Source organism: Fusarium graminearum, chromosome 1, assembly GCF_000240135.3.
Source record: "Fusarium graminearum PH-1 chromosome 1, whole genome shotgun sequence".
Taxonomy (NCBI): domain Eukaryota; kingdom Fungi; phylum Ascomycota; class Sordariomycetes; order Hypocreales; family Nectriaceae; genus Fusarium; species Fusarium graminearum.
In genome coordinates this window covers 2,794,472-2,816,941 of record NC_026474.1, presented here as the reverse complement: position 1 = coordinate 2,816,941, position 22,470 = coordinate 2,794,472, and the positions used below count along the sequence as shown (strand labels likewise).

Here is a 22,470-nt window from a genome sequence, read left to right as displayed (position 1 = left end):
CCCACCGCGCGCTGTACCGTGCTTCTCTATCGACCTCTCAGAAGAATATTGCAAGGCTCCTAGTGACGCCTCGCAAGAAAAAAGGAAACATCCAGTGCATTTTGCTCGTTCTGTCACGTATGGGGGTGTAAATCTCGCCGCCGCCCGTCTAGAATTCGTCCGATCTCGCAATTCGTTGAATATTATCGTACAGTTTCCTCCCGTATCTCGCGATTGACTTTCTTCTTCTTCTTCTTTTTAACCTTGTCGTTGCTTGTGTCGAGGGTTTGCCTTGCAGATGATGTACAAGTGTCCGTTATGTCGCTTGCCGGCCTTCCTTCGAACGACCTGAAAGAGTGTGAGCCTTTGACCAAGTCACAAAGGAGACCTGAAGCATCAAAGCTAATGATGTCCTCCTTGGTTGTTACTTCTCACCTTGCAGTGCTCGCATCGCTTCTTTATCGAACTTTGGACCTTCATGCCTCGAGTCTGCTGCATCAACCCGTTTCCGAGCGCTCGCGAGATGGGTGTCGTCGCGGGGCTGGTAAAAAGCGACCAGGGGCCGCGAGTCGCAAAAGCCCCCAAGGCATTGCTCGGGGTCAATGACCTCGCTGATAGCGTGAGAGTACGAAGAAAAGAGGCCATCGTGGTTTGCTTTGGACGGTGACGACTCTGAGCCTATGTTGTACTCATGAACCGTTGAGGTTTGCTCCATGAGCTGGATCGTCAAATCACGTGCCACTCACTCACCCCATAATCCACTTTTATTGTCCATCAACAACATCAACATCAACGTCTCCATTATCCATGGCTTCGAGGTATTAAGAAAGTTGGTCACTTAAGACATAAGATTTAAGGAGCATGATGACGCTTTCATGCAAAACACACAATCCATTCAGCTATCTTGAGTTCCAGGTAGGTAGGTAGGTACGTATCGAATCATCTGGCTACTATCCTCTCTATGTCGTTGCCAATGAATGACCCTTTGTATCCCATCTCTCATTAAACCTCATCAAGAGTTCCAAAATCGGGCCATTAAAACCAGTCCATCCTGCTGGGGCCAATAACAACCGTTCCGTTACGGATATAGCAAAGCCATTCGTCTATTACCAAGCCCATGAAGTCTCAAAAGAAAAAAAGAAGGGGGAAAACCACTTTCTTCACCAAACCCTTTCTTCACCAAAATCCGTCCTTCACCTTACCGTTAGGCGTCCATGTATCATTGCCTGGATGCTCATAAGGACCAAAAGTGCCCTTGTACGGCTCATCCAAGGTCCTGTACATCTCTACAGCAGTCTCGAATGTGTGCGTAGACTTGACGCCGTTTCGATTGCGAGGGATTTGATGGCCCTGATCTTCATCGTAGTGGTTGGGGGCACCTATTTCGTGAATCATAGATACCAGAGTAGGACGCATAGAAGGATCACGCAAGTGAGGGTAAGTTCGCAGGTAAAGAGCCAGCGATCGTTCCGAGTCAGCAATCAAAGCTGCGTCTCGGGCCTTTTGTCGCAGTCCGTCCGCCTTCAAAAGAGTAGTCAGAGTGGGCAAGCCCTGCACACTGTCGTAGTGGCGTTTGAGATCGCGGACAAGCTGATTTCCATTGCTAGGCTGGTAGAAGTTCCCGTCTGGCAAAAGAGCCTGTGAAGGGAGTGGATCTCGTTCCGCTTTGTCAGTCTTGAAACGGACCAGGTCTTGTCCATTGTCAAGAATGGGGGCATCAGCATTGAACTCCGTAGGCTTCCAGTCAGGGTAGAAACCCGTCATGATATCTTTGCTCCAGAGCTTTTGGTGGTCGGCCTCCTCGTCCAGCTTTGAGCGCAGAATGCAGCCTGTGCACAGCCAGTTATCAAACTGGGTGGCAAACCGATTGTTCGGGTGGAAGAATTCAAAAAGAAATTCATAGCCACATGAGGCACAAAAGTAGAATTTGGTACCCATTTCCAAGTAATAGTTGCGATTGTCACGTTTATGTGACACTAGACCGCTTCGTACAGCTTTCAGCACATCGTACTTGGCTTGCTTCATTGCGTTTTGATCCTTCGACTTGACGGACTTCAAATCGAGAAGGCGATAAAGGCCATCTAGAAATGCGAACACCTTTCCGGGCACCATTGGAATGTTCGACAAGAACGTCATAAAAGCCGCGTTCTCGTCCATTAGAAGTTTGATCTTCATTTCACGAGACTTCAAAACCGCTTGCATGATGACAGTGAGAACACCTCGCTGGACCTCTTCATTGTTTTCAACTTTCCAGGTAAATCCGTAAGTCTCAAACTCGCGAGTAGTCTTGTAAGGCCGACCCGCGTGGTATCGCGGGTAGAAATCGAGTGCTTCCACGGGCGGAAGGTGTTTTGCCTTGCGTTCTTCGTTGACTTCATGGATAAGGTCAAGCAGGAAGATGACATCTCCCAAATGCAGCATGGGACACTCGTAGATTCCAATCATTTTTACATGAGGACAGGCTCGCAGAATTATAGCCAGGAGTCTGCGGTCAAGCAGGGGAGTCTTGTGGAAGTGCAATACTTCGACAAGGTGGCTCCGTTTGGCGATGGCAAACACTGGAGGAAGAGTCAGTTTGTAATCACGATAATAGAAGTAGTGACTTACGTAGATGCATTGTCTGTGTAAGGGCAACCTGCTTCGACATCTGGTATTCATGGTTTGGCTCTGGGTCGACGGTGTTTTTGAGGGCCATGATAAGGTTCTCTTGCGTTGGGATAGACCGCGCCATCTTGACAATGTTCTTTTTGTAGCCGTAGTTACGGAGGATGTGCAAGACTTGCTCATTTTCTTCCTCGTCACGTTCGGCATCGTAGCCGTATGGCGACGTGAGACCACATTCTTGTTGTATGAAGAGCACAAGTTTTCGGATGTTGTTTCGGGCTTCATTTTCCTCGATTCGGAGCTGAGATAAGCGTCCCAGGCCGTGGTTGAACTCGGTCTGAGTGCCTTCGGGGCTGACACAAAGAAATACAGCAGATCCAGTTGGCGGCTCATGATAGCTGGCAGTCGTAAAGTCCCATACTGCCATACCCTTTGATAGTTTGGCCCACGGAAGGGGGAACGCCTTCGAGAAGGATTCAAGCTGCTTCATACCCTCGGAGGCAAGCATCTTTCCAAAGATCAGACCATATGTCTGCCCGCTGTCTACAACCCCAAAGAGGCTCGAAGTTTTGATAGGGGTGAGTTCGGCAGGGCTCTTGGTCATGTCATGGCCAGAAATATCAATGAGCAACTCCCGAGACTGGACATAGGTGCCTAGGAAATGCGTAGGGTTGCCGTTATTGGCGTACAGGAATTCCTCCCGTGAAGCCGCTCGCTTCTCGTTTTCCTTGACTTTGGAATTAAAGTCTTCAAGGACTTCTCGGACCGACTTGCTGGTTACCAAATGATGGTAGCCGTGCTCCTCAAGGCGTCTGCGAGATTTTTCTGAGTCATACTCGTGAATAACTTGCTCTTGTTTTTGGCCAGATTCAGATGGAGGATAGTTACTGGAGCCAACAGTTCTGGTAGAGCTCAATAAATCATCCGCATTAGGACTAAGTCCCATTGGAGTCTTTCGACGTCTTGCCATATCTATAGAAGACGTGTGTAAGTATATGAGGATTGGGAAAAGGAAAGTAAGGCAGGTGTATGAGATGTACTAATGGTAAAGCGAGATGAAATAAGGCGCGGCGTGGGTGAGAAGTTAGGAGAAGAGACGAAAAGGTATGATAGGGAAGAAAAAGTAACGTCGTCTGCGTACGTTTGGATGGTGATGATGATGGGGTAGGAGAGGATAACAAGGTTTTATAGGGAAGAAGAAAATGTAACGTCTGTCCTTGCACGTGTGGAAGATGGTGGAAAGAATATCAAGGTTTGATAGTAAACAAACGATGAATGCAGGTTGCGTTTGTACGTGAAGAGGGGCCAAAGAACGGTACAATAGGAAGAGAAAAAAATGAAGTAAAAAAATTGCACTCACCAAAAACAGTGCGAATCTTGGTGTATTCCAAGATATGTACCAGAAGGAAGACGGAGATGAAGTAGGTGCAAGAAGTAGGTGCAAAAGGTAGGAGTCAGGGTTCTAGATGGGTAGCAGTCAGCGCCGGCACCGAGATGTATCACGCAGTGGAGTGGAGGAGGAAGTGTGATTCTATTTCCAAAGGAGAGAAGAAGATGGTGAAGGCTATATCTTATCTTCAAGTCAAGATCGCGGATGCTGTGAAGGGGCGATGATGAAAAGGAAGAGATAAAAGGATGAGAGAGAAAAGAAGGCGAAGAGTTTAAGTAGGTGACAAAATCGAGCAGATACAGACAGTGATTCACGGCCTTCTATCCAAATCTCAGCCTTGCGCTGTGGATGTAGGAGTGGAGTGGAGGAGAAGAGGAGAAGAGGAGAAGAGGAGAAGTGAGAAAACCGTTTGGAGTGCTGCAGTCACGCGACAACGATGGGGCAGCCAGAGAGAACGAGAACCACTTGTTGGCCAGGCAAGCAAACGCCGAGCTACAGAGATGGTATATAAGTAGAGAGAGGCACTGACAGCCAGCTGGAATATCCTGACAAGATATCGAGTAGTGGTTTGCAAGTAAACAAGGAGTGCCCGTGTAGATTATATTGGCTTCTGGCCGGACAGCCAAATAAGGGGTATTTCAGGAACTCGATAATCATGAAAAACGTGCTCAATATGAATGCTATAACTTGATATTATGTATGTCTTGTTCATATAGAAGTGCTTGTTTCGCTGTTCCGGAGTCGCGGCACTGGCGATTATTGTTTGCTAGTGACCCTCTATACTTCAGCGCATGGTTTCAGGGGACCTCGGCCACGAGCAAACAACCAAGCAACTGCCTTCTCGAGTTCTCTTACTCGTATATCAATGTACAAACCATTCAGAGTAGACTCTCGTTATTAGAATCCCCGGAGAAACGAGAGAAATCCATCAAGACTAACTAGGATACTGTTCTGATATACCCGCCAACATCACCAACCACTTGTTTGTTACCGACCGAACAACATGTGCACCAACAAAGAAAAAATACAATAACAAAGTACATTGGCCTGAACAAGACTCGAACAATACAATGTTACTGCGTAGTTGCTGCAACCCAAGAAAAGGGGGCAGACTCCCAAGTCCCCTACCTAACCCCCTTTCAACACCATCTGATCATCCCAACCCCGGATGATTACAAGAAAACTTCAACAGCGTATTTTCATCACCAGTATAGCCGACAGATCCAGATATCCATATTTCAGTGTACTAATCTCCGCTGAAACCTAGGGCATAGATGCTCTCGAGTGGAGGCACCGCGGTCGCTCCTCCTATTATCCTACACACAACACGATTCCCAAGCACCAAGTACCTTCACAAATACCTTGCTTCAGTCCAAAGACCATGCCAGTAGACACGCCCAAGTTGTACCTTCACCCGTGTCGTAGTCCCAAAGCCGCAAGCCCGTACATCCCTTGAAACGCTGAACGAGCTGCATGCACAAGCCGATCGAACAACACAAACAGCTTCAAATTATCACAGCAACATCCTTTACTAGTCTATGCCACCCAACTCCGCCAGCCAAGTTAGCTGCATGTAGAAAGGCAGCCCGAGATCCTAGGATATCGGAACCCAGTTGACAGTTGCGGTTAGGACTGATCCGAATCCCTCCATTGCGAGCCAAAAACATCACCTCTGACTACCTACGATAACAACCGTGCACGAGCCTACGTATTCTTACTCTTGTGTTGCCCTCTAATTCGCCGCATGTTCTTGCAATAACTTGACTTTAGTTGCATCGAGAGGGAAAGCAAAACTCGCACAACATACACCCTCGAACTCGATTGCGCAACCCCGAACTTACACTGACGATGTGTTTAGGTCGTCTACAGTTCAGCCTCGCAGCAACTAAATCGGAGGAAAGCGTTCTAGGCTTATACGGCAGGTGATCAAGTTCCGAAAGCCCCTGAGTCGAGTTGGGCCAGTATTCGCCATGTCCTTTAAACATAACGATGGGCATAACTGAACCAAGTAGAGAGACTCTGCCAACCGAGTTTCTACAGTCGAAAGAAATGCGGGCACCGCGTTGGAGCTCGACCTGACAAAGCATCAGATCGACTGCCGCCGAACAAAGACACCAAGGACGCCAGTGCAGCCTCCAACGTTGGTTTGATGGTCAGGGGCGTCACGCAAACAATAGACCAGTCCTTCAAAGAGAATAGTGGTTAATGTTGACTTGGCTGCATCTGCGAGGAAAACCTCACCACGCCCCAATGGCTATCCGAGCGAGTATTCGAGTCTACAGTTCTGGGGTAGTACTGCTGATATCGCTGCCCTTCCTCTTTTGCGAGGCTCGACAGTGCATTGCCAGATATCCAGAACCTTATGGTGATTGCATCTCGTTAAACTACAGATACCACCCACCCCAACCGTTTCTGTGTACCAGGTAAGTCAGTGATGTACAGATATGCATATTGACTAATCTCAGATCAGATCTCGATACAACGATACGGTCCTTCGAAGGCACACAGGGATAGACAAGCATTCTGCTCGAATCGTCAAAGAGGAGGCAAGCTAGTAAGTAACAGAAAAGTTGACCTCCAAGCTTTGGGGTATAGAAATAACCCAAGATTATACTAATATTCTAAACAGCATAAACTGACTTGATAATTACGTCCCTTATGCCACAAGCAGTCAACTTTTCTGATACCCCGAGTGCAAGTCATGGCATCTCTCACACGACATTGTTCCTTGCATTGCACTCCCCGAATTCACCGCCATCTGCACGCACAATACCGCAACTGCCCTGATAAGAAATGTGCGGCCAAAACAAGCTAATGTATGGTGGTATCGAACAAGGCAATAATACGAAGATCGCAGGCTCAGTCAAGAAAATCAAGAAAGCAACAAGAAACAGTCAACAAGGAAGTAGCTCGGAGACACAAAAACCCTGCTTTAGTACCGCATTTGATATCAAATCAAGCTTGGTTAAGCCGAGTTCGCAATAAACCCTGCCTTATCACGCACGCACTCACATGCCGAACACAGACAAATTGGTGCATGATAGGGCCAACCAGTCAGTAACATTTCCCGAGTCTTGTGGGTTTACACCCAGCTTGGGCCAGGGCCCTGCACACCATCAACTAACAAGGCCATGAGAAACAAGGACAAGTCCAGTCGTCCAGTGAGCTTTTCTTTGGGTACATTGCAGTCAGTATCAAAGAGTGGTGGGCACATGGCGCACATGGCCATGCTAGCAGGCCGTGGCGTGTTCCAATCTGCATGACTGCGGGGTCCTGCATCGACGTTTCGTTTCGTTTTGTTTCCCGGCGAGGGTACTGTACATAGTAAGGCCCAGACGAGACAAGACCAGTCGTCATTGCCTTGGGACAGATGGGATCAACAGAGTGTGACAGTCCGGCATAGAAATCACATTTTGCTATAACTCGACCAATTCGAGAACACCACGGAACGGGCGGTTCAACAAGGTTGCTTGCTTGCGTGTGTATCATGGCACGCATGAGCACGAGACCATGCAAACGGGAGCTTCGGTTGCTTACCTTCAAACAAGAAGAGCGATGATAATTACCACATCTGGGGCGACTCACCTTGACTTCAAAGTTGGATGGATGGTTGGCTGGCTCGAGAGTCGTCAACTGCACGAATCCTTTCATGCCAGATCCGACAGCTGAAATAAGGAGCTAACTCGTTATAAGCCCAATATTAGGGGCGCCATCTGACGCCAAAAAGAAAAAAATTCTCGGCACATACAAGGCGTTCAAATATACAGACATAGAGATAGATACAGTACCGTTGTTCGGAGATCGCCAACGCGTGGGGACGGGCGTTGGATAAACAGTCCCGCAACATCAAATCATATGACTCGAAACGGTAGTGGCCTGCAAGAGATAGCCATACCGTTACGCCTAATGCATGGGACAAAAGCTTGTGAACGACACATGATCAGCCGTGGCGGGAAACAAGAGGTTTGTTGTCGAGGTCAACCAAGTCGGTCACAAAAACGTCAAAACGGACCCTTCAGGAACCCACTCACATCTCTCTGACCGTATATCGCCGCATCCGAGGCTGAAGAATCACGGGTCGAATCACGACGACTCAGAAGAATATCGCATTACCATGCACTAGTCATTAAGAACAAGTGGATCGTCCATCCTGTCCTGTCTTGCCAGTGTCCATTGAACAAAGGGCCGCTAGGATGAGTTAAATTGCACGGTCGCATAGAATCTCAAATAAGATCAACTTGTGGAACTGCCCCAGCTTATCATTTGATAAAATCCGAAAATATGCGAGTAGTCAGTCACCTAAAACACACATGGACTGCATTGCTTCGGCGGATTGTTTTGATGGCAGCCAAGCGGCATCAAATGAGTCATGGGCACCGAGATGCAGTTCCATTCTATAGGCCAAGGCGTAACAGATACCATGACCTGACTTGTTCTTTCAGCAGCGCGTCCAACTTCATCACTGGTACTCCGTACTCTGTATGTACTCTGTAAACAAAAACAATAAACCGCCATCGGATCGGATGGATGAGTGGCTGATCAGGCATAGTCTGACCCGGCACAGATAATTTGGAAAAAGTTGACGACTTTTTCAGCCGCGAGAGGGAAAAAAGACAAGGGCCCAAAATCTAAACCCAACAGACTCAGGTACCATCGGTCGATGAGGGATCAGCCATCTCAGGGATGAAAACTGTAGGAAATCTCAAGCCCAGAGAATGTCGGTGTGACCCGGGTAAAATTCAGCCATTGGTAACATTAGTCGAACCGAAACCAACGCCCTTGTTTCGGGTCATATTCCGGGGCTCCAAGTGGCAATACTACAGCGCCGTTGGAGCAAGAAACCGCCTTGAACGTTGAGAATCAAGCTCGACAAGATCTTGGTCTGCCGTAACCCTCATGTTGCAATGCCTGAACGACACGCAAAGAGGCTGCAGGGTTGGTCTCCACAAGCCGAAGCCAAGCCAGCATATCATGTGGATGGACGTGGTCGTAGTTGTGGTTGCGCTGACGGGCATGTGGACCTCATTTGCATTGCATTGTCCACCAGCGGCGGACCGTGTATGGTGATCATGATCGTGCACTGGGACTATCGTCTCTTCCTTTTGGCGCCCACCTCTCTGATCCTCATCAGGGCGGCTGCCTGTTCGAAAAGAAGGCAGTGATCGATCAAAACCCAGTCAACGCTGGAAGGGAGAGCGGGATCTTCCCATCAGTGAAATCATAACGCCTCGGATATTATTTCGAACAAAGATAGGGGTCTCAGTCGAGACCAAAGGGCTGGGCTCTTTCAAGCTCATGCATGGGCTAGCCATTTTGATGGTTCCTGCCTGTGCGACGAAGCCACCGACTCCTAGGTTTGGACAAGCTGATTTAAACACAACTGCTATTGACCGATTCCAAAACGTTCGATATACCGCTTCTGCCGCTTTAACGGCCACACGAGTAAGTTGGTATGCATTCTTTGCAGGCCGTCGTACGTACAGCTGCTATCTATCCCATCAACAAAGTCTTTGGCCCTCAGTGGTACAATAATAACAGTAGCCTCTAAACAAATGCCTGAGTCAAGGGAATGAAGGATGGGCATCAGTGTCTGCGCCAGAAGCTCTATGGTGTTCAACGGCCCATGCTGGCTTGGTGATCGCGGCTCTGGCTGGCAGGCTATTCCCAAATGGTGAAAGTGACTATGCTCGAGTTGGCCAAGGTGGCAGCTGAACTTCCAGTCACCTGCACGCACAACGAGGGAGAGGCGCGATCGTGTGAGCTACGCCTGGGGTTACTCCGTAGTTTGAATTGAACTCTACTTGATTGTGGGATTGAATATTGAGTGGCCGATGCGGCAATCGGAGTGTGGCATCGCGGAATTGTGACACAGTAATACAATTACGAATGGGTGGATAACCTTCAGCGTTATACTGGACACTGGACCAAGTCGGGTGCAGTGTGTTTATGGCTGATGATTATTCTTGGTTGTTGATGGCAATGATTCAGACGGCTCTCCCAGTTGCATTCAGTTGATCTTGTTCGGTCTCTAGGGTAGTGTCCGTGTGATTCATCGCAATTCTCACATCTTAGGAAGTGAGAGAGCTTAAGGATAGACAAATAAGGGTCTCAGAAACAAGAAATTATGGGCCTTTGAGCCAAAGTAAGGTACCGGTACTATCTTGGGACACTGAAAGGTATGTTGTCGTGCTACATGTCCAGCGATGTACCTCCAGCGCATGGCGATGTATCTTTTATGGAGTGGTATTCCCTTGCTTCAGTCGACCGTATTGATTGATTCGCCAGAAGTGTGTTGAACTAGACCACAATGCGGAGCCTGTTTAATACGACATTTTCGCTAGCGTCCAGCCGCCGTAAGGCCATGTTTGGGCTTGAAACCAATTCTGTGCAATCTCTGCTTGAACTCCTTCTTCTCGAAACAAGATATTAGAGAAATCAATAAGTTGAAAATCGCCAGATTCCAAATAGAAACATGCTTTGATCTGATAGTGTGCCTGGTAGCGTCTGTCATGGTCGGCTCCCGTAGCTATGTCATGTTGGAGGGTTGATTTGTGATATTACTGGAGCAGAACTCCTGCTGGAGGGTGCTTCTTCAGCGGGTAGTAGAAGCGTGACCTGACATGACATGACATGACCTGACACTTGGGGGTATCAGAGTCGAGGGCAAGGAAGAGCACTAACGCAGAAACCTATGCATCAAGATCGTGTGAAACACATCTTTCTTTTGATGCGCAACGATGTTTGGGTTTGAGCCACTTAACCTACAGAAGCCACTACCCCAACGTAAGGCAAGAGGGTTTCATGGCAGTTGTGAATAGGCCAGCAGGTCGGCTTTATCTGTGCAGTGCAAGGTGCAAGGAAGCACAGTAGGGCCAAGTTACAAGACGAGCCATACAACGACATGGTCATGCATTTTGAGTGATGGACAATTTTGGGCAGAATGTCGAGACTGCCACCTGTCGAAATTCTGCATTTGGCATAACAACATCATCTCGGGTTTTGCTCAAAATGGTGATCCACCTGAACCCATGCCAACTGAATTGATCTTGGCTGCATGGGCACGGTGCATTTGTCGGCACTGGGCTCAAGCGAGAAACCAAGGACAAGGGCTTGGTGGAGAGTTCGGAAAGAAGCCAGAGCTCTTGTGCTAGGATTCAAGGGGCTCTTGAACAAGGCCAGACACAGGAGGTAGGTGAACGCTGGGTGCTGATTGGGTTTTGCGAGAGATCCTTGGGTTGGGCAGATTGTTTTTATTATTATTTTAGGAACCAATAGACATGGCTTATTATTGGGCTCCTTGTTCGAAAAATACAACCCAAGAAATGAGACACAGCCGCCTGGACAACAAGCCGCCACGCCAGAAGGAGTGAGACTCGTAGATTTGAGAGTGCGCATGGCGTCTGATAAGTTTGTTGATATCTTCATTCTAGGGATGGGCGCTGAGGTCAAATGCTGGACCATATTACTCATGTAGAGTGGGGATCAATCCTGCAGGTGATTGGGGGGAAAAGGCGGCTTGGAGATCGATATTGAACATTGTTTCGAGACCCTGCACTGGACTAGAAAAGAAAACCGGCGAGCAAGAAGTAGCAAAAAGTCTTGCTTGTATGTCTCTTGAACAAAGATCCGCACGATTGAGTCAGGGAGAGAGATGGAGCGAGGGTTGCTTGGCATGGTTTTCGATATAGTAGATGGCCGAGTCCCATGCACGCAAAACCGTATTTGATACAAATATTTGAAATGCAGGGAGGACGACCGTATTCAACAATGGGGTTCGATAGACCCAGCTAGTATCAAATAGCGCTGATAGTTGCACAGGCCTCTGTATATGAGTCTAGGTACTCTGTAGATAGCCTAGATGCTGGGGATAACGTGTTCCGCAATATCGTCAGTAGCGGTCGATATCGTGAGTCCCAGCTTGGAGAAATTGGGGATTGGAGATGATGAAAGGGGCCGGAATTGCCCGTCGTAATCATGTCATTAAATGCTTGGAGTAGTATTGCGATGTAGGTGCTTCAGTTGGTGGGTTTGGAGGCGAGATCTGGAGTACTCTATGTAGAGTAGTAGAAACAAATATCGTGTGGTTAAATTGATGCAAGTAGCCAAAACGGGAGTTACGGTGAGTTCCTTCTCGACTGAACAGAACGGTAATATCTACCTACCTAGTCTTTACCTGCTCTTGCTTTGGCTCTGGCTCTGGCGCTGGTCTGTTCACATTGGATGAACGGGAAGGAAGGTACCGCTTGGACATGAGAAGGTACGTGTCGAGTACGTGGGCCCTGAATGTGCTACAGCAATCTTGTCCGCGGCTAGTGTAGGTCGCTAAAGTAGAGTCAATCCAAATCCACTGGTAGCCGGCAGGTCGATGGAGCATCTGCAATATTAGTTCCACTTGTTTAATGCAGCACAGACCAGGGCATCACCCAGCAACAACAAGGAGTCAAAATTGCGTGGGAGGAAATGGTAGAAATTGGTTGAGGAGAGACATTCAAGAACGAGCAATAGTTGCTGGGGAACCAGATGGGATATCTATCATCTTGAAAGAAGCATGATTGATGTGTGGAGGTTGACAAGCCCTCACTAAATGTACCCATATTGCATCTTGTTATTGAATGCTGTCATGTCATGCCATGTCCATGGAGGAGATGAAAAGCATGCCCCTGCAATGACCGGCGAGTTGACGCGAGAGTGGCTAATGAAAATCCGTACCTAATTACCAACCTAGTTAAGGAGATCATCGACTGAAGCTAGGTGTTTTGGGAATGGGAGGCTCTGTTATCTTAGAATACGGTGAGGAGATCACAGGTGCGAATAGCCTCACGAGGAAGATTTGATTCAAGATGGAGAAGTACGGTACAGTACATACAGTGCAGTACTTTTGTACCATGTTAATAGTGAAGCACAACTGCAAAATCAATACTATCATAGTCCCTCGTACGATACAAGCCTGCACATGTTTACGCCATCGTCGCAGTGTAAAAAAGAATCTCAACAGTTTAACTGGTCCACAGAAAGTTGACAGTCATCGTCCATCCCCTAACGTACCCTACCCGGTCTTTAATCTCTTCACTCCCCCCTAATTCCCGCCCGCTTCTGCACACGCCCCGCCCTGACCCACGTAGTCAGTTTAGGTCTATTCACTGGGTGTGACCCTGAGAGTCCTTAGGTACAGTTTCCATCTCTGCTTGGCAGGCTCTGGTCCTTTTCACGGCGCGACAGCAACAAATAAGTACCCCAAGCCTCCCCGTCCTCTGCCCATTCTTCCTCTTTCTTCCTTCCCCTCTACCTGCTCTTCAGCTCCATCTGAAACCAAACGCCTTTTTTCTGGATTAACTTCCTTTTTCTTTCCTTTTTTATACCAACGTCTTTGTTTGTTGTGATACCCAATCTCATTTGATACCCCCAGAATCTTTCAAAATGGCCGAGGAACAGAAGAACATCGAGGTCCCCCAGGAGGCCAAGCCTGAGACCACTGGCATCTCTGCCCCTGCCGTCGAGGCTCCCGCTGAGACCAAGCCTGTCGAGGAGACTCCCGTTGTCGCCGCCGAGACCGCTCCCGCTACCGAGGAGAAGCCTGCTGAGGAGGCCAAGCCCGTCGACGAGGCTGCTAAGACCGAGGAGGACAAGAAGGAGGAAGAGGCCAAGCCTGTTGAGGAGGGCCACCTGAACCACAAGGCTCAGGGCCTGAGCTTCCCCAAGTAAGTAGAGTTCTACTTGAATAAGTTCAACGTTTGAACTGCAAAGTCGTTCTATCGGTTTGCCGATCAAAGCTTCTAGCAGCAGACGCATCTCCTTCACAAGACCCAACGCTAACCACACCCCTCCAGGAACCTTATCCCCACCAAGGAGTTCTTCTTCTTCGGCACTGACGCCGTCGAGCCCAAGACTCTCTCCCACTACCTTAAGAGCGAGAAGTCCGTCGAGACTGCTCACTCTAACATCGCCTGGGCCTCCGAGACTGGCAAGGGTCTTCTCTTCGTTGGTGACAAGAAGAACCCCTCAAGCGTCATTAGTCTGGTAAGTGACAGACCCACTATTCTCCAATTCATCAACTGCCGGCATTCAAGAAACAGTAAGCTAACCGTCATCCCCGCAGGCTGATGCCACTGAGCCTGAGGTCGACGGCTCTAACAAGTTCCATCTTACCTCCAAGGGTAACAAGCACACCTTTAAGGCTTCCAACACTGCTGAGCGCGATAACTGGGTTGCCCAGCTGAAGCTCAAGATTGCTGAGGCCAAGGAGCTTGCCACCACTGTCACCGAGTCTGAGACCTACAAGGCCACTCTTGAGAGCTTCAAGCCTGCCAAGAAGGAGGAGAAGGTCGCTGAGGCCCCCAAGGAGGAGACCGCTGCCGCTGTCCCTGCTACCGAGGAGGCTGCTCCCGCTACTGAGGAGACCGCCAAGGTTGAGGAGCCCACTGAGGCTAAGGTCGAGGAGCCCAAGCGCCGATCTGCTAGCCGCAAGCGCACATCTTTCTTCGGCTTCGGCAAGAAGGAGGAAGCCAAGAAGGAAGAGGTCAAGAAGGAGGCTGAGACCAAGAACGCTGACGAGGTCGCTGTCGAGACCCCTGCTGCTGAGACCCCCGCTGTTGACGAGGTTCCCAAGGTCGAGGAGCCCGCCAAGCCCGTCGAGGAGGTCCCCGTCGTTGCCCCTGTTGTCGTCGAGGAGTCTGCTAAGCCCGCTGAGGAGACACCTGTTGAGGCTGCCCCTGTCGCTGATGACAAGGCCCTTGAGAGCCCCAAGGAGAAGCCCACTGCCATCAAGCGCAACAGCTTCTTCGGCAACGTCTTCTCTAAGAAGGAGAAGAAGACCCCCGAGCTCAAGCCTACTGAGCCTGAGGCCACCAAGGACGATGCTGAGGCCGAGACCACTGCTCCCGTGATCCCTCCTGTTGAGGCTACCACCCCTCTTGCCGTCGACGTCTCTAACCCTGCCACCGTCCCTACTGAGACCACCGAGGCTGCTACCGCTACCTCTCCCGCCCCTGAGGCCAAGAAGGACCTCAAGGAGAAGCGCAAGTCATCTCTGCCTTTCGCTTTCGGCAAGCGTGATAAGTCCCCTGCCCCCGTTGAGGGTGAGAAGAAGGAGTCTCCTTTCTCCAAGCTCCGCAACACTATCCGTGGCAAGTCCCCTAAGCCTGCTGAGAAGCGCGAGGAGAACAAGGAGGAGACTGTCCAGGAGGAGCCCACCGAGGTCAAGGCTGAGGAATCCAAGACCGAGGAGACCCCCAAGGTTGAGGAGCCCACTGAGGCTGAAAAGCCCAAGGACGCCGCCACTGCTCCCGTTGTCACCGCCGCCGCCTAGAGGGTTTGGCGATGAACGTTACGACTCATACAATGAAACAAAAACCCCACACCACCATACAACACGCGCATTGAAAGGGTTTGGGAATGGAAGGATGGATCTGCATTTCTTCACAAGATACCGAGATACCCTGTCGAGACTGCTTCACTGATACCAATTTCCATAGTTAAGTTACTGAATATGAAAGGAGGAGAGGAGTATGTTTGAGAAAAGTGATATCTGGCAACTGATGTCACAAAAACACAAAAAAACTGTTATCATGGGCTGGCCGACCTTGATGAGTTGGCTTGTCCGCGCCTTTGCTTCTTGCTGTTTTCTTGTCTGATACCCGGGATGGAGATAATTAATACCTAATAATACAACTGCTGCGTGTTGAATAAACCCTTTGTGTCTACTTGATGTGAATATGAATGTGCACTTTATCAGTATTAATGTTATCGTTGTCTGGTCTCATTGTGACCTTGCTAAATGAGTTGTGGTTATAGCCTTCTGCCTCTTCTCTCATCTGCTCTCCCTTTAAATCCATAATGTCAAGCGTGAACGCAAACGATGACTCTGCTTCGCACTGGCCGAAGCAAAAGTCACACAACACACACACACACACACACACACACATATATATATATGATATCATGTGAAAAAGACGTGGGTTAAAGATTATTACAGCCGTGCGAGGTATTGTCTATGTAACAACTTGGTAGCTAATACGCTTGTCAAAAGACAGATCGATCTTGTCTGGATATATGTACACGATAGTTGTGACCATCTCGACAACACAAGGCAGGTGGTTAACTGATCCATGTCTGTCTGTGTCCAAAGATATCGGAAAAACAGCACCCATCACATCAGCCCTCAACAACGCCGGTACGTTGTGTATACCTCTATCGCGCTCGTACAAATGCTCATATATTCCCTCTCTACTGAATGTTCTTTTTTATCACCGTATGCCCTGCTCTTTGCGGGAAAAATCACTCGCGCATAAGAGCCCAAACAGAAAATCGCTGCCATGTTCTACATTTAAATAAACTTGGATGGCTGGCCATCCGAAACCGTCAATGGTTCTCTTTCCTCCTAAAAAACGCCGTGCGGATATGAAGCAAATGCCACGCATAGCCGAATAATTGAATAAAATGTTGTATATGGTAGTCAAGATATTATATCGAAAGGTAAGACCAACATGGCCATCGAGGTCGAAAGATTCGTCATGTTCATAAAGCCAAGAGTATTTTGGCCAGGGTATCAGGTGAGTCAATCGGCAGGACAAGCTGTCTTCAGCATCAGCTGGACACTGAAAGATTCTTGTATTTGCCAACAAGCTCTTCGATCTTGGGCAAAAGCTCAGGAATCCGGAAAGGCTTGGAAATGACATCGTCCTGTGGTAGACTGGTTAGTGAAATGTGCAAAATCCTTGACAGCAGTGACTTACGATTCCTGCGGCCTTTGCACTCTCAATCTGTTCCGGTCGAGCATAAGCCGTTACTGCAATAATAGGTATGTGTTGCACAATTGTCCCCTCTCGTTCCAGCTCTCGAATTCTTCGAGCACAGGTCATTCCGTCCATGACAGGCATTTCCAAATCCATCAGAATGACAGAGATATCAACACCTTCGGCTTCCTTTCCTGCCCAAAACCTGGATCGCTCAAGGGTTTGCAGGGCCTCTTTGCCATGGTTGGCGACGAATGTGTTGTTGCCACAGTTCCGTAGCTGTCGCTGGAGAACCTTTTGGTTCACGATGTTGTCTTCTACAATCAACACATCGAATAACTGATTCGTATCTTGGCTCGCTACTGCTGCTGCTGCCGCCGCCTTAGGAGCTTTACGATTGGGTGCAGGCTTCTGCGGAATGCCTGGAGCATGTGATTTTCGAGGAATCTTGAAAGGTGTAATCTCCTCAAAGTCAGGAGGGGGGGCAAGGGAACGTCGGCACTTGATGTAGAAGCTGAAGCTGCTGCCAATGTCGCGTCGGGATGTAACACCAATCTGACCACCCTGCATCTCTGTCAAGATACGAGAAATGAAAAGACCCAGCCCCGAACCGCCATACTGAACATGTGTTCGTGGAGTTGCCTGCTGGAATCGTTGGAATAGAAGCTTCATTTCTTCCTCAATTAGACCTGGACCGGTATCCTCGACTGTGCAGTGAATGTTGATTTCCTCGCCATGACCCCACTCCTCGACGTTGTTGATATCCGTCGCCGAAGCGCGCTGTTGGTCAACTTTATCGAAGTATGTGATGCCCTTTTTGGTCACCTCAGATACCTTCTTGGAGGCGCTAAGGGTGACAGAAATGGCCCTTTTCTCGCGACCCTGCGTGAACTTGATAGCATTCGTCATGAGGTTGATTAGAACCTGTCGCAATCTTGATGGATCGAGCTTTACCCATTTGATACTGTAGTCGTCGAAGCTCTTGTCCACATTGAATTCGAATTCAATATCGTGAGCAACCAGTTCCGACTCAAACATCTTTAAAGCACGCTGCACAACTCTGACGGGCTGTTCGTCGATAGGCGTGACAGCCAACAGATTCGAGTCCAATTTGGACAAGGTTAGAATGTCGTCAACAATGCGCTTCTGATGGCTTGCACACAAATTGATCGTGTTGGCAGCATCGAGACACCCATCCAACAGGTTCTCCACCTCTGCCTTGTTCGTGTGCGAATCGAAAACCGTGATGTTGTTTGCAATCTGATCGGCACATTGTAGAATTGCAGACAGGGGATTCCGCATCTCGTGACTCGTGATATCAATGAAGTTCTCCTGTTGTCGCTTCATCTCGACTGCTTCTTCGCGTCGCTCGTTTTGTACCTTCTCGGCCCACTTTTGAGATGAGATGTCGGTGATACAGCCAAAAATCAGCTTCAAGTTTCCTTCCTGGTTCTTCTCCGGATATGCGCTCATGAGAACCCATGTGTCGATCGTATTTCCACCGCTCTGTTGACTGCACTTGAAACGGAATTCCACAGAAATCGTGACCTTTTCCCTGAGTAACCTATCCCACGCCTCTTCCAGCGCCAACCTATCTTCATTTCGAACGCTGTCCATCCAAGTGTCGACCGAATCTTCGGATCTGGAGTGTCTGGAAATCTGCCACCACATGTCATTGCAGTAGTTGATTTTACCTGCGAAGTTGGCAATGAACATACCCACCGGAGCAAACTCAGCCATTCTGGTGAATCTGTACTCGCTTTCTACGGCTTCTTGTGTACGCAAGTAAAGTTGCATCGAAAGCTCTTGGCGGTCAAGCGCGGCGAGTCGAGCAGCTCTCTGGCCGCGTTTGATTTCCTCCTCAAACAATACCACCGACGCCATCGATGTAGCTAGCTGACGGGACAAAAGATGGATGAATAATTTGTAGTCATCATCGTAAGGTCGGCGAGGATTGACACCCATAACAATGAATCCAATGACAGATTCACCTGTGGTAGTTGGAATGACCGGGAAAACTACGAGTGTCTTCGAAGGATCACCAAAACCTCTCCAGTGTAGACCTTCGATCAGATGTATGGGAAGGTTGCCGTTTTCTTCAGAGAGGACAATTGGAACGCCGCCTGCAGCCATTGACTGGCGCATATACGGTGCGAAACCGTCTTCGGATTGCCGCATGTCGAGGTGTGTAAGTGCTGCCGGGTGGTTTTCGGGGGTTCCCAGACTTCCTTCAAGGACCAACTGTGGTGAATGGATCAAGCTGCCAGAGTGTAACGACGAAACTTCGCTCTCAGTATCCTCCTTGGCTGAATAAATCAAGGCAAAGGGCACATCAAATTCGTTAAATTCCAGTCCCTTCTGCACCTGGGGCCAGAACCCGGAAACAGTGGTAGCCGCTGCTGTTCTTTCGCCAATCTCGCGAAGCATGAGCATTCTCCTCTCGTTGACCCGCCTGCGAGTGTTTTCGAAGGCTGGGTTGTAAAGTCCCATGATCTCGCCGTTGCCGTCTACCAGCGGAACGATAGACCAGGAGAAGAAGGATTCCTCTAGAAAGCCATGTCGATTAATGAACAGTTGATTTTCATGCTTCATGGTCGCTTGGCCAGATTCCAGTGCACTCTTAAACACAGGCTTGATTTCGTCCCAAATCTCCGGCCAAGCATCCATATAACAAGCTCCCATCAGCTTGGGATGCTTTTGTCCAGCCAGGTCCAAATAAGCTTCGTTGTAGATAATCACAAACTGGGGACCCCAGTACATTGCAGCGGGGTGTGGGCTACCCATGATGAGATTAGACATGGATCTGAGGTCAGCGGGCCAATCCTCGATGGGTCCTAGGGGAGTCGACGCCCAATCTACAGAACGGGCAAACTTGATGTGAGGAGGAAGCGAATCCGACATGGGTATTCTGGTCCAATCGAATATTGACCTAGGTGCAGGCTGCGACTGGAAGACTTGATTGGTGAAAGCATCAGGATGTAGCCTTGGTTCGCATCCCTCCATAATTGCATCAGCATCTCCATGACGGCTATCGAAATTAGCATCGAGAGGTTCAGCATCACCAAAATAATCAGGTGCATCAACGAGCTCAGCATCAGGAGTGACTGGCATCCGCGGTGATTGTCCAACACTCCGTGTTTCTGAACCGGCTGTCTCGTCGATAAGTGGTAGCGAGGAACTGGGTCGAGGAGTGGAAAAGCTGGCATGGGCGCTGATGAAGCGGAATCTCCGTCGCAGTGTCGAGAACGTCCAAGTGATACCAGCGTAGAAATGAGTAGACGAACCGTCGTTCACTGCGCGACCTTTAAGTGGTGTCATAATCCAAGACTTGAATCGACCAAAATCAGTGTCTGTGCTAGTATCCTCCTGGTCCACGGATAAGTACTGTAGCACTTCGTGTGCTCCACGCAGAGATGCATTGTAGTATAGGATGTGTAAGCCAGCACGACCAGTGTTGGCGGAATTATCCAGATCTATTAAGAATGTGGGCCTCTCATCCTGCTCCAAGAATTCGATTACTCCAATACCTTGAAGCATCTGCAGCCCAGGCGGTAGACTGCGACTATCTGGAGTTGCACTGTGAGTAGGAACATCCATTGACGAGCCCCAGCTCCCAGGCGTGCTCTCTGATCTACCAGGATTCACAGAATTGACACTTGCACGGGGCAGCTTCAACGTTGTCACACCACCCGCCGGATCTTCTCGCATACGCGAAAGCATAGAGACAGAAGGCTCGGTTGCAGGAAAGCTGGCTGGACGATGGACGTGCCTTGCCGGCGTGTGGGAGAAAAAGAGGGGCGAGAGAGGTCCTTGTTGCTTTCCACGTGCTGAGGGATCAAGGCCAGTGGTTTTGTTAGGAAGTTCGACTTTGCGAGGCGGCGATGCCCCAGTGCGGGCTTTCTTAATGGGCGATGGGTGCATGACCGGTTCACCTCTTGCCGGGGCAGAGGGACGCTTCGATGGAATTGGACTCGATGGGAGCCCTCGCGTCGAGGCGCTAGGACCTCGCGGACTACCCGCTGTAGATAGACTCGACTGGTGAATAGCGCCAGTGGTCGAGGCTGCCGAGAAAGAGTTGGCCAAGTCAGATAAGGGCACGATGGAGGCCAAGTTGGGTATGCTAAGGTCCTGCCTCCATGCTGGTACTTCCGATGTTCGACGGTAGTCGTGGGCGGTCCTGCCAGATGCTGCAACTCTGTCGTAAGCTCTCCCAACTGCGTTGTTCGCGGCCGCAAAAAGTGAAGCGCTGGTATCGACCTCAGTGTTAGTAGTGCTGCTTGTGGCTATGGTTGAAGTCGCAAATGTGGGTACATCAGCCTGAGCAGAGGTAGTAGCAAAAGAGTGGTGGTTGTGGTGTTGTTGTCGATTTTGGGTTGGACCCTCCTCTTCCTGGCTGACTGAATCTGCGACAGAGCGATTCGAAGAGGCAGAGGGAGATGAGGGAGAATTGGAACTGGAGAGCTGCTGCATGAAGGCGCCTGGAGACGAGGACGGAATCGAGACCCCGGAAGGACTGAGAGTCCTTGGCCCCTAGTGGCTTTGGGCCTTGCGCGCGGCCAGCAGACGATCGAGATGCGACCTGGTGAAGGGGCGTGTGTCCGTGAGGTCGGGTGTGTGTAGCGCAGTACCTTATGCGTGGTTGGCGATTGAATGTGACCTGACTGTAACTTGTGCCCGTACCGCAAGTGGGGAGGGAGATGTGCTGTGCAGCGCAGCGCAGTAACAACCTAATAGTCAGTGCTGCTCCTCTTGTGTTGTCTGTCTGCGTCTGCGTCTGCGTCTGTGTCTGCTGGTCGGTTGGCCAGGTACCCTCGGTGCGGCGCAGCTTACCAAGTCCGGTAAGTACAGTACAGTGACAGTTCTGAAGAGCGGTGCGTGCTGCGATGCCAGGTTGAAGGAGGGGAAAAGAAATGCAACGGAGATCGAGATGGGCTGCGGGATCAGAAAGAATGCGAAATGGATACGGATGGATGGATGTGTTGCAGGGGATTCGCAGCTAAGAGTCGGCTGCACGTCGCCGAGCAGGCACCTAAATTCTGGTGCGGTCCGGGGGCTCCTCCAGGGCACTTTCAAGCAAGAGGTGACTTGGACGGTACTGGGTTAGACGGGACGGGACGGGATGCAAAGCAACGAGTGTCTTTTGTCTGCTTCGCCAATATCCGAATGGTCGATCGATCGAGGCGAAGGGGGAATAAAGACTAATAACCGAGAGGGGATTGGATAGGTAAATTGACGGAAGCATTCGTCCCTTTGGACTCGACGGAAACTCTCCAAGGTTTCGGAGTGGCGGACTCAAGACCAGATTAGAAAATGTGACGGGTCCTGGCATGAGATTTAAGATAGCGCTGTGACTGAGTGCCGGGGAAAAGAGCCGCAGGTACAGAATAGCTGGGAGCCTATATGGAGCCCCAGGATAGATGGTCAATTAAGAGAGAGGGCCATTGACGTCGTTGCTAGGTTAGTAGTCGACGATGAGGGCCTAGAGGGAGTATCAGGATGAATATGCCATGGCGCAACATTGACAAGCTCACATACGTGCAGATTCGAGGATCGAAGGGAAGAGATCTAATTGCAAAAAAAGGCAGAGGTGGCAGTAATTGAGACAAGCAAGCAAGTATCTGTACTGTTGGGTTAGTCTGCAGGAGACTCCTCCGCATTTGTCTCTGAACAGATGGGATAATCAAGAAGAAGAAATGGGGAACGGAATTGAACACCAAATATCCGTATTGTTGATTCAAATCAACCAGCACGAGACTGATTGACTGA

At 49.5% G+C, this 22,470-nt stretch overlaps 5 protein-coding genes across 5 annotated transcripts; 2 read left to right on the top strand and 3 right to left on the bottom strand.

Annotated features, from left to right (window-relative positions):
- Nucleotides 1-237: 237 nt before the first annotated feature.
- FGSG_11845 (uncharacterized protein) lies at nucleotides 238-624 on the bottom strand (the record flags this gene model as incomplete). The annotated part of the gene is made up of 2 exons (XM_011318282.1): nucleotides 238-327; nucleotides 415-624. The coding sequence occupies 2 exons, from the start codon at nucleotides 622-624 to the stop codon at nucleotides 238-240; spliced, it is 300 nt and encodes a 99-aa protein (XP_011316584.1).
- Nucleotides 625-1,155: 531 nt separating this feature from the next.
- Nucleotides 1,156-3,529, bottom strand: FGSG_00858 (uncharacterized protein; the record flags this gene model as incomplete). The annotated part of the gene is made up of 2 exons (XM_011318281.1): nucleotides 1,156-2,537; nucleotides 2,587-3,529. 2 exons carry the CDS (start codon nucleotides 3,527-3,529, stop codon nucleotides 1,156-1,158), a joined length of 2,325 nt encoding a protein of 774 aa, XP_011316583.1.
- Nucleotides 3,530-8,877: 5,348 nt separating this feature from the next.
- FGSG_11844 (uncharacterized protein) lies at nucleotides 8,878-9,685 on the top strand (the record flags this gene model as incomplete). Its single annotated transcript, XM_011318280.1, has 4 exons — nucleotides 8,878-9,031; nucleotides 9,105-9,415; nucleotides 9,441-9,446; nucleotides 9,515-9,685. 4 exons carry the CDS (start codon nucleotides 8,878-8,880, stop codon nucleotides 9,683-9,685), a joined length of 642 nt encoding a protein of 213 aa, XP_011316582.1.
- Nucleotides 9,686-13,296: 3,611 nt separating this feature from the next.
- On the top strand, nucleotides 13,297-15,666 carry FGSG_00857 (uncharacterized protein). Its single transcript, XM_011318279.1, has 3 exons — nucleotides 13,297-13,671; nucleotides 13,801-13,990; nucleotides 14,070-15,666. The coding sequence occupies exons 1-3, from the start codon at nucleotides 13,391-13,393 to the stop codon at nucleotides 15,276-15,278; spliced, it is 1,680 nt and encodes a 559-aa protein (XP_011316581.1). The 5' UTR covers nucleotides 13,297-13,390; the 3' UTR covers nucleotides 15,279-15,666.
- An 889-nt stretch (nucleotides 15,667-16,555) lies between these two features.
- On the bottom strand, nucleotides 16,556-21,174 carry FGSG_00856 (uncharacterized protein; the record flags this gene model as incomplete). The annotated part of the gene is made up of 2 exons (XM_011318278.1): nucleotides 16,556-16,651; nucleotides 16,705-21,174. The coding sequence occupies 2 exons, from the start codon at nucleotides 21,172-21,174 to the stop codon at nucleotides 16,556-16,558; spliced, it is 4,566 nt and encodes a 1,521-aa protein (XP_011316580.1).
- Nucleotides 21,175-22,470: the final 1,296 nt, after the last annotated feature.

Coding starts and splice junctions, on each gene's coding strand:
- FGSG_00857 (XM_011318279.1), top strand. CDS start 13,391: ATGGCCGAGGAACAGAAGAACATCGAGGTCCCCCAGGAGGCCAAGCCT. Junction 13,672..13,800: donor CAGGGCCTGAGCTTCCCCAA/GTAAGTAGAGTT, acceptor ACACCCCTCCAG/GAACCTTATCCCCACCAAGG. Junction 13,991..14,069: donor CCTCAAGCGTCATTAGTCTG/GTAAGTGACAGA, acceptor TCATCCCCGCAG/GCTGATGCCACTGAGCCTGA.